The 15,995-nt window shown below is 42.0% G+C and overlaps 2 protein-coding genes, 1 long non-coding RNA gene and 1 pseudogene across 3 annotated transcripts; 1 reads left to right on the top strand and 3 right to left on the bottom strand.

The window, feature by feature from the left end:
• Positions 780 to 2,636, top strand: LOC105176241 (peroxidase 51). The gene is made up of 3 exons (XM_011098973.2): positions 780 to 1,233; positions 1,674 to 1,865; positions 1,950 to 2,636. The coding sequence occupies exons 1-3, from the start codon at positions 1,021 to 1,023 to the stop codon at positions 2,523 to 2,525; spliced, it is 981 nt and encodes a 326-aa protein (XP_011097275.1). The 5' UTR covers positions 780 to 1,020; the 3' UTR covers positions 2,526 to 2,636.
• Positions 1,284 to 1,736, bottom strand: LOC110013056. The gene is made up of 2 exons (XR_002288204.1): positions 1,642 to 1,736; positions 1,284 to 1,566 (listed from the first exon to the last, which is right to left on the bottom strand). It is a non-coding gene; the product is annotated as an uncharacterized LOC110013056 (long non-coding RNA).
• Positions 2,770 to 4,492, bottom strand: LOC105176331 (annotated as a pseudogene).
• On the bottom strand, positions 8,623 to 15,819 carry LOC110011284. Its single transcript, XM_020698656.1, has 4 exons — positions 14,472 to 15,819; positions 13,394 to 14,223; positions 13,196 to 13,363; positions 8,623 to 13,152 (listed from the first exon to the last, which is right to left on the bottom strand). The coding sequence occupies exons 2-4, from the start codon at positions 13,760 to 13,762 to the stop codon at positions 8,821 to 8,823; spliced, it is 4,869 nt and encodes a 1,622-aa protein (XP_020554315.1). The 5' UTR covers positions 13,763 to 14,223; positions 14,472 to 15,819; the 3' UTR covers positions 8,623 to 8,820.

Here is a 15,995-nt window from a genome sequence, read left to right as displayed (position 1 = left end):
GAATTGACGTTGGGATTAGGTGGTTCTCATCAAATTATAAAAACTCAAGTGTTTAATTAGTTATGAATCAGCAAAAACCTGGCAGCTTATGATGCTTTAGTAGTTATAGATTAATGAAGCTGAGGGTGCTAATACTATACTATATAATTAATTAAATGAGTGTGTAAGTCGGGCTATTTTTGGATGTCTCAACTAGGATGGAAGTTTAAGTACTTGTTGTTTGGGAAGCCAAGCAGAAGCAGAAGCAGAATCAGTGTCCCATTTTTCATGTTTATAGATAGTGGTTCAGTTATTTAATTTCAAAAAGGGGAAATAGTTGAAAAAATATGGTTTAGTAGATTAGGACAATTGGGTAGAGAGGGTGAGTGAGTCCCGTGTGGGTTTGGCCAATCTAATTAAACAAAATTCAAATTTCAAGCTAATTAAGCATATGGGATTTGCTTGAAAATAGTAACGTTTTTTGTCATAATTATTGCATCAAAGTAACATTAGCGTATGAGAGTTGGTGGTGGATGGGATCTGTTACCATGTCATTTTCACTTGTCAAATTAAACAAATATTACCATTAACTCTCAGTCTTCCCTACCTTCCCCTTGTTGATTAAGTACTGCATTAAATTCAATTTCGTGTACCCCGACTTGGATTACTAAGAATATAAACAAAATTAAAGTTGATTGAGTCAGGTTCTAAATTAATTAATTAATTAATTATATATCAGTTGTGTGATCAATAGAATGAAATTTCAAACAAGAGGAAGATGGAGAAGAGGGTAGAAGCAAATCATCGTATTTAAAGATAATTTTTCAACTTCACATAAATAATCAGTAATCTAATCCGTTACAGGTTGAAGAACCCTGCGGTCTTATAGACCAAACACGTACAACTAAACAACCTTGTATAACAAACCTTTTTCTTTCACTACACTCGTCATCCTATTGCTCAATTCTAACTAATCCCTTCAATATATATTACACCAACTTCTCTTCCTACAATCAATTGTGCATGTGAGAGTGAGAGGGAATGGATAAGTACTACTGCAAGAGTTTGTGTTTCTTGATATTAATGTTGATCGTGACGAGGATGGGTGAAGCGCAACTGATGGAGAACTTTTACAGCTCAAGCTGTCCAAATGTTGAGGCCATTGTCCGGCAGGTTGTGCGAACAAAGATAAACCAGACGTTCGTCACCATTCCAGCCACTCTTCGCCTCTATTTCCATGACTGTTTTGTCGAGGTAGCCACTCTGATGCATTCCATTACTTTCTACTACTTCTTTTACAAGTATTTGGTACCAAACACCTTTCTGCGCGCATCAAACAGAATCTTGCTTGAACCCATTGAACCATCGCGCGGTCCATTTTTCCTGAGAATCATAATTTTCACAACCCATTTTTTTATGTAAAAGCTAAACCAAGTCAATAAGGGTGGCCTACGATAGAAAAATCAATAAGCAGTTACTTTACGGCAGCAAGAAATCAAGATTTTCCAAGTAACTTACTAAGTTGTACAACAGAAAGTAAGCAAGCAGGAATTTACTTGTGATCGTGATCATGGGGATGATTGAAAGCTACCATGGAAACAATACGTCAATATCAGATATATATATTGTGATTAATGCAGCAGGGAGATTGATTTCACAAACCTTGTTATTATTTCCTCTGCGTTGATTTGTAGGGATGTGATGCCTCTGTTGTTATTGCTTCACCGAATAATGATGCCGAGAAAGATGCTCCAGACAATCTGTCACTAGCAGGAGATGGCTTTGACACTGTTGTCAAGGCAAAACAAGCAGTAGAGGCTCAGTGCCCTGGCATAGTATCATGTGCCGACATTTTAGCTATTGCTGCTAGAGATGTTGTGTTCCTGGTAATCAGGATTCGTCTATTGCTGATATAATCTCTTCAAAATCAAAATCTTGTCATGGTTCATTTGTTCATAAATGAGTTTCAGGCTGGAGGTCCTGCATACGACGTGGAACTGGGAAGGCGTGACGGACTCATTTCCCAAGCTTCTCGCGTAGCAGGAAATTTACCAGAGCCAACTTTCAATCTCATCCAACTCAACACCATCTTTGCAAAGAATAATCTGTCCCAGATTGATATGATTGCACTATCAGGAGCTCACACACTAGGATTTTCCCACTGCAACCGTGTCGCAAACCGGCTCTACTCATTTTCTCCCTCCAACCCTGTTGACCCTGCCCTGGATCCAACCTATGCACAGCAGTTGATGCAAGAATGCCCACAGAATGTGGACCCACAGATAGCTATAAACATGGACCCTGTAACTCCACAAACATTTGACAATGTCTACTTTCAGAATCTAGTCGGAGGGAAAGGTTTGTTTACATCTGATCAGGTGCTGTTCACTGACCCAGCATCTCAACCTACTGTGATGGATTTTGCCCAAAACTCTGGTGACTTCAATGGAGCTTTTATCACAGCAATGACGAAGCTTGGCCGGGTTGGCGTAAAAATCGGAAACCAAGGAGAAATAAGAAGGGACTGCACTGCATTCAATTCATAAATTATACTCAATGCAAACAAACACTTTTACCTACTTGAAACGAATACAAAAACAATAATGTTCACTTTTCTTTACAGATTCGAACGCAATAAAATGTCTCATTTTTATTTCCATGTTTGTGTGAACTATAACAAAGAGACTAATACTGCAAAACATCAGTATCTTTAGGCAGAGAGATCCACAAGAGGTAACAGTACAAACCAAAAATAATATTCATTAAGCAATCTATCCTCGGATATCGAAGTTTAGCCAAATAATTTCAAAAGTCTAATGAATAGAGAATGTACAAATACATCACCGAACAATTACATATCTCACTCAGCCGCCAAATGGTGATTGAAAGGAAATAATATATGGATACCACAATCAGAAAGAGTATTCATTCAACGATTCAACCACCGATATTGCTCCTTGCTACTGCTTTATGGGGTGATTTCTCATACTCCCATTGCTCATCAACAATGGTGTAGAGATACAGGCCATCAAGGCAAGGTAATAACACCAGAAACCTTGCACAAAATAAAAAACCCCATCAGCTTACCTCCGAATCTTCTATAGAGGTGAGCATAGACAGTCTTTGTCCAATGAACAATAATCATTCTGAAAACAACTGCAATGATGCAAAGCCCGGACATGATCATGGAAGTTAAGAAGAAGCAAATGGCACCTTCACACTTGAGAGGGGATAATCAAGAAAGACGAAGCTTGAAAAAGAAGATAATAAGCTACATTGGCTAGGATGGCACCCATGAGCTTGTTTTTCTGCCTCTCTGTCGTATATGCTACTGGCTATGAGACCTGAAAATACTAAAGAACAAGCAGGATTTGCAAGAGTGAGGAAATTGTACAAAGCCCCAAACTTTTCCAAACCAAACAGCTCTGAGGTGGCAGCAGGTGCTATTCCCCAGTGTGCCCCATAGCCAAGCCCTACAAGAAGAATTCCTACATACATTGCTCCGGGCCAACCCATAGCAAAGAAGAAATGTCCAACTGCCATTATTACTTGTGCACCAGCCATAGCTATCGGCCTTGGATATTATGCATAATCCCTGTTTCATAATTGGAGGAAGCATTGAAGATCGACATGATGAAAATTAAAGCATGTCTTGTTTGTAGTTAAAGGGATTAATTCAGCATACCTGACAATTTTCCCGGAGAAGTAACCACCACCAATATGGCCAAGAAAGTTCCAAATGCTTATCATGGAAACAAATACACCAAGGACTGGTTCATCTGCCCCAAATTATCGATCACAGTCAAACCAGAACCAGAACCCAACAGAAGAGAGAAAAAAATAAGCCAAAAATCTGCCTTTATCAATGCCTCCATCAAAGTGAAGTCCTCCCCTGTGTGTGGCCTTCTTTCTTGATTCCCACTGCTCCTTCTGCAGCTGCTTGGGCTAGCTTTGCCTGAAGTTGAGCAATTCTCTTTTGCCTCTTCGAAGCTGGAAGCAAATCCACTTCATTGGGCTTTCCGTCTTCAATTTCACTGAATATTATCTTCACCTGTGTCTTCGGTTGCTAGGCCCTTCTTTCTGTGACTCGGGTAGAAGCGCCTCTTCCACTGATGTTCGTGGCTCCCGCTAAAACCTCAATGCAACAGGGATGAGAATGCAAATCAGCAGAATGACAAATAGGATGACCGTTAAGATTCTAATAACAGTATGGCTTAAGTGAACCTACCGGATGGCCGCATTTGTTTGTGACCACCCACAGACCTGACAATGAACATTAGAGCAATCACCACCATTGTTGGCCCAACTGCAACCATAAATATCAGGGAAGCATGGTCTGGAGAATGCACACGGCATATATCTGAGTCAAAATGGCACCACCCAACCCAGCAAAACCCTTAAGTATACCAACAACAGGACGACAGCTTTTGGGGAAGTTTTGTACACAAGACACTGATACTGCTGTGTTGTAGTATGTCTCACCATTTGTTCCTATAAAGATGAGAATGCACATCGGCATATAATAGGGGTAAATTAGTAAAAATTGCGGTAGAGAAAACGAAAAGAATTCACTTTTGTACGAGGCTTCCAGCATCAAATTGGTGATCTCCTGAAAACTCAAAGATGTCATCAAATGCTCCAGCCACAAAATTTTCATTCTGTAAATTGGTTGAATGATCAACTCTTTTGATGATAACAGATGACTAAAAGCAGATTATTGCGGCTAAATGATTTGTCACAAGAAACACCGAAGCATTTAGATTCTGGATTTCCAGAATATAAGGAATAATCTTTTGCGGAAAATAGAAAACATTAACATTAGTGGATGCCATGGGAAAATAGAAAAGGAAGTTTAGTCCTAATTCTGAAGATAAAGGAACTAAAGAAAAGAAGAAACAGAACCTTTTATTGCATTGCTTGAAGTCCATCTAGCAAATTTACCCTCTGACGACTATAGTAGTCGATTTAAAAGAAACACAACACCTTCAGATGAGAACCCATACGTTTATCTCACTAGCTTGAGCATTTCAAACAAAAAAGGTCAAAATATCATCTATCTACCTCTTCGAGTTCCCAAGTGTGTGTTGGGGAGGGTGGGGAAGAGGTCGAAAGCTTAAAAAGTGAGCTATCATTCAAAAGCTACGACATCTAATATAGAATCATAAGTGTTGGACGAAATGATTTCCGGTTAAGCAGAAGACTTAACTACATTAATTCTTCAAATATTAAGGAAAAGGTTGAGTTTACTGGAAGAAACAAACACAATATAAGGACTTTTCGCCACGAAAGAGGGGAGTCCAGAAAATGAAAGATACATCTCGATAATTCAAACAAGCACCACGGGAAGAGAGCAGATTGACAACCCAAACCAGTTCAAGAAAAACAAAAGGGAAAAAGATTCCAACCTGAAAATTCAGAGATGCTAAACATACGATGTGATCCGACCGAGATCGCGGGTCGCGCTTGTTATCGTCCCTGTCACTCTGTCGAACCCTTTATATCCTGAAAACAGAACAAGCGTTACCTAGCCGGGTTTGGTACCGGCGTAGATACTCCGACGCTCAAGTCAGTATAGAGAATTTTATCCGGTAAAAGAGATACTAAAGAATATGAAAAGTGAAATATAAAAGCCAGACCAACCCTTTTTTCTCTCTTCCTTCTTCTTTTTATACTGATCCCTTTTCGTGTCCTCTGCACGATCCTAATACCCGCTTCCACGACAGGTCATCTCGCGATCGTGGCCCACCTTTTTCGGGTATAAGATTGCCCTTAACCGTTTCTGAGATTATCCACGTGAGTGATGGGTTTAATCTCTCTTTTTACGCCTTTGTCTCTACCATTCATACTAAGGGTATATTAGTCTTTTATTATTTCCCTCCATCATTACTCCCCCACTTTTTGAAGTGTAGTCACTTCAAGAAGTTGAACAGCTCTGTCCGACGGCTCGCTTGCATTTCTTGATATCCTTACGATTGTCCACGTGTCTCTTATCGAGCTGCGCATCGATTTACGTTTTTAATAGGGGCAGCTGTTACGCGCTGATTGGGTAACGGTCATCTCCTCACCGCCTTCCCAAATATATATATACGGACGTATTTCAAATTGTTCTCTCCCTTCCGCTTTTTTCTCGAGTATTGTTGCTGCGAGGCGTTCCATCTTCGCGTGTATTTCTTCCTCTAGCTGGCTGTTTCTTCTTCAACTCTTCTTCTTCCCCGAGTCCTCCAGGTACCATGTCTTCCTCTAATACCTCTAACATAGGCTCTAATTCTGCTGATATCTCCTCGTCTGCTCCTTCCAACATGCTTCTGAGGGATCTGGTTTCTCCTAGACGCAGACCTCGTTCTAATCGTACTAGAAACCCAAATTTAAGTATAGCTCCTGCTCCTGAGAATCCCCAACCTGTCGTACATCCTACTCCCTGGGCCGAGATAGTTAGCACTGTGAAGTTACAAACACAGAAGATAAAAGAGAAATTCTTCATTCCTTCTAACTATGAGATAATAATTCCTTTATCATCCGATCGTATGCATCGCCCTCCTCCAGGGTTTTGTTCTTTTTCTCTGCAACATTTTGAGGCAGGATTACGCTTTCCCTTACCCCCTAGCGTAGCCCTAATCCTTCGCCGCTTGAATCTATGCCCTATGCAATTATCCCCTAACTCCATACGCCACATTATTCTGTTCATCATAGTTATGCGTGTACATAGGTTTGAACCCAGTTTCGAAAATTTTTGGTCGTTATATTCCTTTACGACCTCCGTACGATCTGGAGACTATGGTTTCTTCTACTTAACCTCCCGAAAGGAGTGTAGGTTCCTCGACCCCCTTACTTCCAATGTCGGTCCCTGGAAATCCCATTTTATCTTTATTAGACCCCCTTCTGGTCGCGAATGGCCTTTTTCCTTAGATTGGAAGGTTGATAAGCCTACCCCTCTTACGGAAGGTGAGGGCTTAGATGGGGATCAGATAAGCAGCATTACTTCCTACCGGTATAATCCCAAGAAGCTTCTAGCCGAAGAGATACTTTGGCTCGCCCATCTAACTCCTGCCCCTCTCCAGGTGGAGGGTACCTTAGGTGATCTGATTTTCTACCTTTTCTTCTTATTTCATCCTACCACATTTAACTGGATTCTCCTTTTTCTCTGTTTACAGTTTCCATGGTGAGTCAAGCTCGTATTAATAAGCGTCTGCGAGCTCAAATTCAGGCTCGGTCACAAGCCCAAGCTACTATGGAAATTGCCTCTTCACAGCCTGTGGCAGCTGTTTCCTCAACCCCAGATACTACTACTCCTCCCCGTCCGATTCCCATCGAAGTGGGTAGTGAAGAGACTCGGGTTCACAACCTTCCTCCCCGTAATCAGTGGGTAGTGAAGAGACTCGGGTTCACAACCTTCCTCCCCGTAATCACCCTGCCGCTCCGTCTTCTAGCTGGAGATTGCAGGATCACGCTCTAAACGACGGAGATGTTGCTGAGTCCTCCCGAAAGAGGAAGACCCGGGGGAAATCACCCTTCCGTCCTAATCTCCTAGGACCTACTCAATCTCAATCTGGTGGAGGATTACCTTCGGACGGGGCCGAAACCGGGTCCGAGATTAGACGAAATATGGATGTACTGCGGGGTCTCACTGACTACTGGAGAACTGCTCGATCAGAACTTCGGGGCCCCGATCACCCTGTGGCCCAAATGGAAGGGGAAAAATGGGTCCCTGATTGGCAAATCTCTCCTAACAGTTCAGTATTTCGAACTCGCTCAGGCCAAGATTCCTGGGAGCTGTATGATGCTAACTGCCTTCCCCTCGATCAGGCAGCTCTCCTACAAACCTCATTCACCCGAATGGAAGAACACTGCGCCCACTCCCTTGTACAGGTATTCTTTCCTGCTTATTATTTTTGCTTGTCCCTGAATTACCCTAACTGTTTTCTGTTTAGGCATCCAACTTCGTGCGAGGTCTTAGTCTGAAGTGTGCTGGCTTTCGCCATAACCAAATAGCAGCGGAACGTATAATCCACAATTTGAGGGCCCAGCTTGCTAGTTTTTCCTCCAAGGAAGAAGAATGGTCGAGGTCGATATCGACCCAGGAGGCTCGTATCAAAGAGCTTGAAGCACAAGTGGTTTCTGAGGCTTCCAAAGCAGCTGCCGAAGGAGAGAAACGAGGTTTTGATGCTGGTCATGCAGCGGGGAAGATCGTGGGCGTTGCTGAAGGTCGCGAGATCTTCTTAAAGTCGGAGGAGTTTAATCAGCAGGTTCGAGGGATCCGCCTCCAAGGCGTTCGGGACTTTTTAAAGACCCCCACCTTTGACTCTGCTGTAGAAATTAAAGCCGCCGACTACCTGCTACAAGGTTTTGATCGCTGCAAATCTCAGACTTCTCATCTTCAAGGATTTGCTCCCAACTTTGATATATCTCGCCTTAACCCCAGTTTTGCTAACCTTCAACCTTTACCTGAGGAGGATGATACACCCTCTGAAAATGATGAATTTTCTGTTCTTATGGATGAGATAGAAAATATGTAACTTCCATCTTTCTTCTGATGCTATGTAACTTTGCTATTTCAAGGTATTGACAATTTGATCTTTCTCAGATACAATTTAATGTGATCAACTTACTACTTGTAGCAAACTTGAGATAGATGGAGCTTTAAAATTGAAATGATCTTTCATAGATAAAGAAGGGAAGCTAACTTTAGTGACCTTTTTCAGGTCAGGGTTTAACCTTTCGCAGGTCATTGTTTACATCAGTCTTTTTCAGACCACAATCTTTTCCAGATTAACTTTCCTAAGATCGTTCTTTTTGAACGTAACGATCTTTTCCCTATCCTCCGGTACTATATCAATAGAGATTTTAAACATAAAATCTCTTGAGGTTTTGAATATTCCATGGTCGGGGTAACTCCTTGCCTTGAGCATCCTGTAACTTGTACGTGCCTTTCCCGACGATCTCAACCACTTTGAAAGGCCCCTCCCAGTTGGGATCGAGTTTTCCTACATGCCTCGAGACCTCCACTTTTCTCAATACCAGGTCCCCGACCTGTAACGATCTGGGCTTCAAGTTCTTATCATGACCTCTCAGCATTAGACTTTTATGGTGCAACATCCTTATCCGCGCTGCTTCTCTTTTCTCTTCCAATATGTCTAGGTCGAATGCACGTTGTTCTCCATTTCTTCCTGGATCAAAGTTTGCAATCCTTTGCGACTCTTCTCCTATCTCTGCAGGAATTACAGCTTCAGAACCATAAACTAAAGAAAATGGAGTCTCACCTGTTGAGGTTCGAGGAGTTGTTCTATAGGCCCATAGTACTCCTGGGAGCTCATCGCTCCATTCTGCCTTCGAACTCAACCTGGCTTTCAGATGTTGCAATATGGTTCTATTTGTGACCTCCGTCTGACCATTCGATTGGGGATGTCCTACCGCCGTGAAATTTTGCTGTATCTTCAGCTCGTGCAACCACGCAATTATTTTCCTCCCTTGAAATTGGGTCCCATTATCGGATATCAATATCCGAGGTATTCCAAACCTGCAAATTATGTTTTTCCATATAAAGTTTATTGCTTCTCCTTCCGTGATTTTGGAGACAGCTTCTGCCTCCACCCATTTCGAAAAGTATTCCACCGCGACTATGACAAACTTTTTCTGAGCTCGCGCTGGAGGAAACGGTCCTATAATGTCTATACCCCATTGGTCGAATGGACATGTAATGGGAACAGGGATCATCGGGACCGCATGAGTGTGGATCTGTGAGGCGAATTTCTGGCACTTCTCACATCTTCGTACGAACTCCTTGCAATCCTTCATTAGTGTGGGCCAAAAATATCCCTGCCGGGTCACCTTCTGAGCTAAGGATCTAGCCCCCGAATGATTTCCACAATTACCTTCATGAATTTCTTGTAGAACATACCTGGCTTGTACGTCTTCCAAGCATTTGAGGAGGGGTCCCTCGACTGTTCTTTTATATAATTGTGTTCCTACTAGGGCAAACCTGGGAGCCTTAAATTTAATGCGCCTAGCATGTCCGGCATCAATAGGCAAAATCCCCTCCCTCAGGTATGCTGCTATATCTTCTATCCACAGACATCTTGAAGTTACCATATTAGTTTCTATTCCTTCAGAGATCGCTGATCGTTCTTTTACGATCACTGTGATTTTTCTATCCTTTATTCCTGCCAGCGTAGCTCCTAACTTTGATAACGCATCGGCTCTTTCATTCTCATTCCTGGGAATTTGCCGAACAGTGCACTTGGAGAATTTCTGCATCCGTTCTTTTGCTTTCTTCAGATAATCTGTCATAGATCTTTCTTTAGTTTCATATATTCCTTCAACTTGCATCGCGACTAGTTGCGAGTCAGTGTATACTTCAAGAATCTGCGCTCCAGCTTCTAGTGCTAGCTCCAAACCCAAGAGTAAAGCTTCGTACTCGGCTTCATTATTTGTAACAGGAAAAGACAGTCGAGCAGCGACCTCAATCTCCATGCCTGCTGGTCCTTCGATCAATATCCCTGCTCCTCCATTGTTGGCATTGGAGGATCCATCCACATGTAACATCCATGTTTCTACATCTTTCTGGGTACCGGATATCTCCACCATGAAGTCAACCAAAATCTGAGCTTTCTCTGCTGTGCGACCCTGATAGGTGATGTCGAACTCCCCCAACTCAACTGCCCACTTTATCATTCTACCCGAAGCCTCTGGTCGGGTAAGAATGTTTCGGAGTGGATGATTAGTTCGTATCACTATCCGATGTGATTGAAAGTATGGCCTTAGCTTCCTGGCTGTCACCACCACCGCCAACGCTAACTTTTCGATCTCCGCATATCTAGTTTCTGCTCCTTGCAACATCTTACTTACATAGTACACCGGGTTCTGCACCTTTCCCTCTTCTTTTATCAATACTGAACTAACCGCATTATCCGAAACAGCCAAATAAAGATATAATACATCCCCCTCTCTAGGGTTCGCCAAAAGAGGCGGCGATCTCAGATAAGTCTTTAACTCCTGAAAAGCTTGCTCGCATTCCTCGGTCCAATTGAATCCTTTTACTTTCCTCAATATTTTAAAGAAATGTAAATTGCGATCTGCAGACCTAGAAATAAAGCGATTAAGAGAAGCAATTCTACCTGTTAACTTCTGAACTTCCTTAATGGATGTAGGCGACTTCAGGTTCAGTATGGCCTCTATCTTCTCTGGATTAGCTTCAATCCCACGTTCGCTGACCATGTATCCAAGAAATTTGCCCCCGCCTACTCCGAATGTACACTTGCTAGGATTAAGCTTCATCCCATGTTCTTTCATGATCGCAAAAGCTACCTTCAAATGTTCCAAATGACCATCTGGTTGTTGACTTTTAACCAACATGTCATCCACATACACCTCCATGGTTTTCCCTATCTGTCGAGCAAACATCTTGTTCACCAACCTTTGATATGTTGCCCCTGCATTTTTCAATCCAAAAGGCATAACATTATAACAATAAATCCCACGGTCAGTTACAAAGGATGTTTTTATTCGATCTTCTGGTGCCATAAAAATCTGGTGGTATCCTTGATATGCATTCATCATGGAAAATGTCTTATATCCAGCCGTCGAATCAACTAGGACATCAATCCTGGGAAGCGGGTAAGGGTCTTTCGGACATGCCTTATTGAGATCCGTAAAGTCTGTACACATTCTCCACTTACCCCCTGGCTTCGGCACCACGACCACATTGGCCAACCAATCCGTATATTGAACCTCGGATACATAACCCGCTTTAAGTAGTTTGTTTACCTCTCCCTCAATGATCGCATTTTTCTCACCTCCGAAGGTTCGCTTCTTCTGTTGGACAGGTCGCATGGATGGGTCTACGTTTAGCCTGTGTACTATCACCTCCGGGTTTATACCCCGAAAATCTGACGGATCCCATGCAAACATATCTACGTTACTTCTTAAAAAAGTAATCAGGATTCCCTCGAACTGTCCCAAGTTGGAGCCTATTTTGGTGACCTTGGTCGGGTCTCCTTGTATCAACTCTACCTCTTTATGATCAACAGGTTCGATTATCCCCGCTTTCAGTGCCTGCCAATCTTCTTTCTTCTCTCCTTGAAATTTTCTCTTTTCATTTTTTTCACTGTTATCTGTCACGACCCTGGTTCCTGCATCTTGATCTCCAAATACGATCTCATGGGTGCTCGTTATATGCACTCCTTGCTTACGTCGCTCCCACCTAGTCTCTCTCTCGAATCTCCTTCTAGCTCTTCTCGACCATCCCTCTGATCCTCCTGCAATAGTGTGGATAATGCCTTTCACAGGCGCGTTCTCCGCCACTGTCTGAGTCCTTCGCTCCTCTGCCCAATTTGACCTGCGGTCCCTACTACTCGATCTGCCCCTCCCATCTCGTCTCCTTTCTTCAAAAGTATGGGGGTTCTGTCTCCTGAAATACCCTTGTCGCACCAGTCGCTCTATCTCATCTTTTAATTGATAGCATTCCTCCGTATCATGCCCTCTTTCTCGATGAAACCGACAATACTTATTCGAATGTCTTTTGGCTGGAGTAATCCTCGTATGCCTCGGCCACATCAAAACATTATCTTTTTCCACCAGCATGAGGGCTTTAGCCCTAGTCATATTTAAAGGGGTATACCTGCTATATTTCGGCTGATAAGGAGGTTCCCTTTCTTTCTCCTTTTTTGGTCGCGCATCCCGATCTCTGGTGAATCTCCCATCTCTTGCTCGTTCTGATGTAACTCTCCACTCCTCATCTTTCATTGCATTCATCTCCTCTTCATCAATGTATTTTTGCGCCACTGCCATCAACTGCTCTGCATCTATTGGCGGGTCCCGTGCTAGAGCCGATGCAAAAACTCCTTTCTTCAATCTATGGATTAGGATACTGGTCATCATGTCTATCCTAAGATCCTGCACCTCCAACGTTTCATTATTAAAACGTCCCATAAAATTTTTCAGACTTTCCTTTTCCCCCTGTCGAATAGTAAATAAATGTGTAGCTGATCTCTTCTGTTTTCTCTTGCTTGCAAAGTGGAATGCAAACTTTTGTGCTAGTTGCTCATACGAATCTATGCTGCCTGGGGGCAAGTTCGTAAACCATTCTTGGGCCTTTCCTGTTAGCGTGGTAACAAATAACTTGGCGATTATAGAGCTCGACTGTCCATATAAATTCATTACCATATCGAAAGCAGCCAGATGCTCTTGTGGGTCCCGAGTTTACCATATCGAAAGCAGCCAGATGCTCTTGTGGGTCCCGAGTTCCATCATACTTCGGGAGGTCGGGCATCTTGAAGCTCGGGTTGACCAGTTCTGTAAGTATACGGTTAGCAAATGGCGAATTATGATTGTGGGCTACTATTTCTCCTCTCTTCTTGAGTTCGTCTATTTGCTTTCCTAACTGGGCTATTTGCTTAATTTGCTTTCCTAACTGGGCTATTTGCTTACTAACATTATCCACCTCAGCTCGAGATATGGCTGGTCCCCTAGGACGGCTTAAAGCCCTGCTACTGGATCCCACATCAGAGGGTTGCGGGCCCCTCCTATTCGCCCCCGGTCTACTCATTCCTTCATTGTCTTGCACCTCGACTCTTTCCTGAAACAACCTTTTTCCCGCTATTTCCTTTTCTAAAGGAGTTTCCGTTCTTCTCTCATAGGCTACCAAGGCCTTCCTCCCTGCTTCTTCCATCATTTGTTGTAATTCCCGTCGTGTCAGTTGCACGGTTCCCTCCCGATCAGTCATGGGAGTGTCCATTTCTTGCCGTGATAAATGTACAACGGGTGCTTGATCTTCTGCAGGCGTCTCCATTTCTCAAACGCGTTCCAATCCGTCACCTGACGTTCCCACAGACGGCGCCAAATGATCCGACCGAGATCGCGGGTCGCGCTTGTTATCGTCCCTGTCACTCTGTCGAACCCTTTATATCCTGAAAACAGAACAAGCGTTACCTAGCCGGGTTTGGTACCGGCGTAGATACTCCGACGCTCAAGTCAGTATAGAGAATTTTATCCGGTAAAAGAGATACTAAAGAATATGAAAAGTGAAATATAAAAGCCAGACCAACCCTTTTTTCTCTCTTCCTTCTTCTTTTTATACTGATCCCTTTTCGTGTCCTCTGCACGATCCTAATACCCGCTTCCACGACAGGTCATCTCGCGATCGTGGCCCACCTTTTTCGGGTATAAGATTGCCCTTAACCGTTTCTGAGATTATCCACGTGAGTGATGGGTTTAATCTCTCTTTTTACGCCTTTGTCTCTACCATTCATACTAAGGGTATATTAGTTTTTTATTATTTCCCTCCATCACGATGTAAAAAGTAAGATCTTGAAGCTGAACTCAGCTGATCATATTCATCACATCAAAGGTTAAATTAAAACAGATCAATAATCAAGAATCAAGGATTATCATATCAAACTTAAACCTAACAATTCGATTAAAACCAACGATCGATCCCACAAAAGACAAAAATAGTATTAAGCCGCAGCAAGTCAATGCTGTAGAAATATGATACTCACAGCCTATAACGGCAAAACAGGAACTCTGCCGGTGAGAACAAGCCAAACCCAACCATATCCAACAAATGACACTGATAAGAAGAGCAACCCACAACGGCAAAATCTCAGACAAACTGCCAGTCAAGAATCCCACGCTATCACCTAAATCTTTAGCCACCCCTAACCTGGCAACCTGCCTCTTATTTTAGTTCAAAGAGGTCTTGATCGCTGGTGAAATACTACCGAACAAGTACCCAATTCCAGCACAAGACTGTATCCACATTGCAGCCACAAAAACCAGCATTTGTTGTTCAAGAATGAAGAGAGTTTCTGGTTCAGACAGCCCATCTTCGGGTGAATCTTTCTTAATATTCTTCTGGAAACGGGGTGTGGAAGTTGGATGTTGTATTTTGGGAGGGAGGGAGCAAAAATAAGGCAAGTATATGTTGTTCTATTTTGGCAGCAGATAAATTATACATTGATGCCACCATATATATACTGTAGCTCGTTTAAACACCAATTTGATGATTATTATTACTAATTATGCTAAAACCAACCAGAATAGTAGGATAATTTTCATCCATCTTGGTCTGAATTTCCATAACCATCTCTACCTAGTTATTGAATTTTGTTTCTTGACCAGACAATAAGATCAAATATTTTTTGAGTTTATATTAGATTGATTAGTAAAATAAATGACTGAAAAAGAACAAGCAAACTGTCCTTACTCAGACAACACGAGTTTAAGAAGAGTAACATTTTACTACTACTTTATCATTGTTAAAGGATCACTCTAATTATTAGTTTGAAAAAGCTCATTAGTCATTTCCATTTGGGGTTTATACGGTTCCGCCGGGCCGGGTGTCCCACATGGCCACATATTCTCTCTGTTTTCCCCACCATCATCATACTCCAAATTCTACAACAATTATACTTCATATTTTTTTTTTAAAAAAAAAAGGATATTTCAATGGTATGATTAGTATAAAATTAATTAGCCACATAATCGCTATTGTCGGTCAAATCAAACGGGATCTATCCAGCTCAGTACATTAAGGCCGTGTTTATTTGGTTGCATCCCATATCCGTCTTTGGGATTAATTTGGGGAAAAATTCAAAGACCCCATGTGATAATAGGATTGTTCAAAAACCCCCCTATGAAAATTAAAGTATCAAATACCCCTCTATGATATAAAATAAAGTTTAAAAAACCCCATCCGTACAAAAATTAGGCCACACGCGCTTTGACTACGATTTTTCTATAAAAATAACTTTTTTTTTGAAATTTTTGCCCTTCTCTCACATTTAACATATAATATTATATATATATTTAAGAATTAAATATTATTTTATATAATAATTATTTAATTAAAATATGATATATTTCTATTAATAATAAATATTCTTTTATATAATAATTACTTAATTATTTATATAATAAAATATTATTTTAATTAAATTAAGGGGGAAGGGGTGAGGGAGGGGGGAAGAGGATGGGTGGGAAAGAAGATGGGGGTATGGGTGGGGGTTGGCGGTGGGGAATGG

Source organism: Sesamum indicum, linkage group LG13 (genome assembly GCF_000512975.1).
Source record: "Sesamum indicum cultivar Zhongzhi No. 13 linkage group LG13, S_indicum_v1.0, whole genome shotgun sequence".
In the NCBI taxonomy this organism is placed as follows: Eukaryota; Viridiplantae; Streptophyta; class Magnoliopsida; order Lamiales; family Pedaliaceae; genus Sesamum; species Sesamum indicum.
The sequence above is the reverse complement of the archived record's forward strand: the minus strand, read 5'-3'. Positions and strand labels throughout refer to the sequence as shown.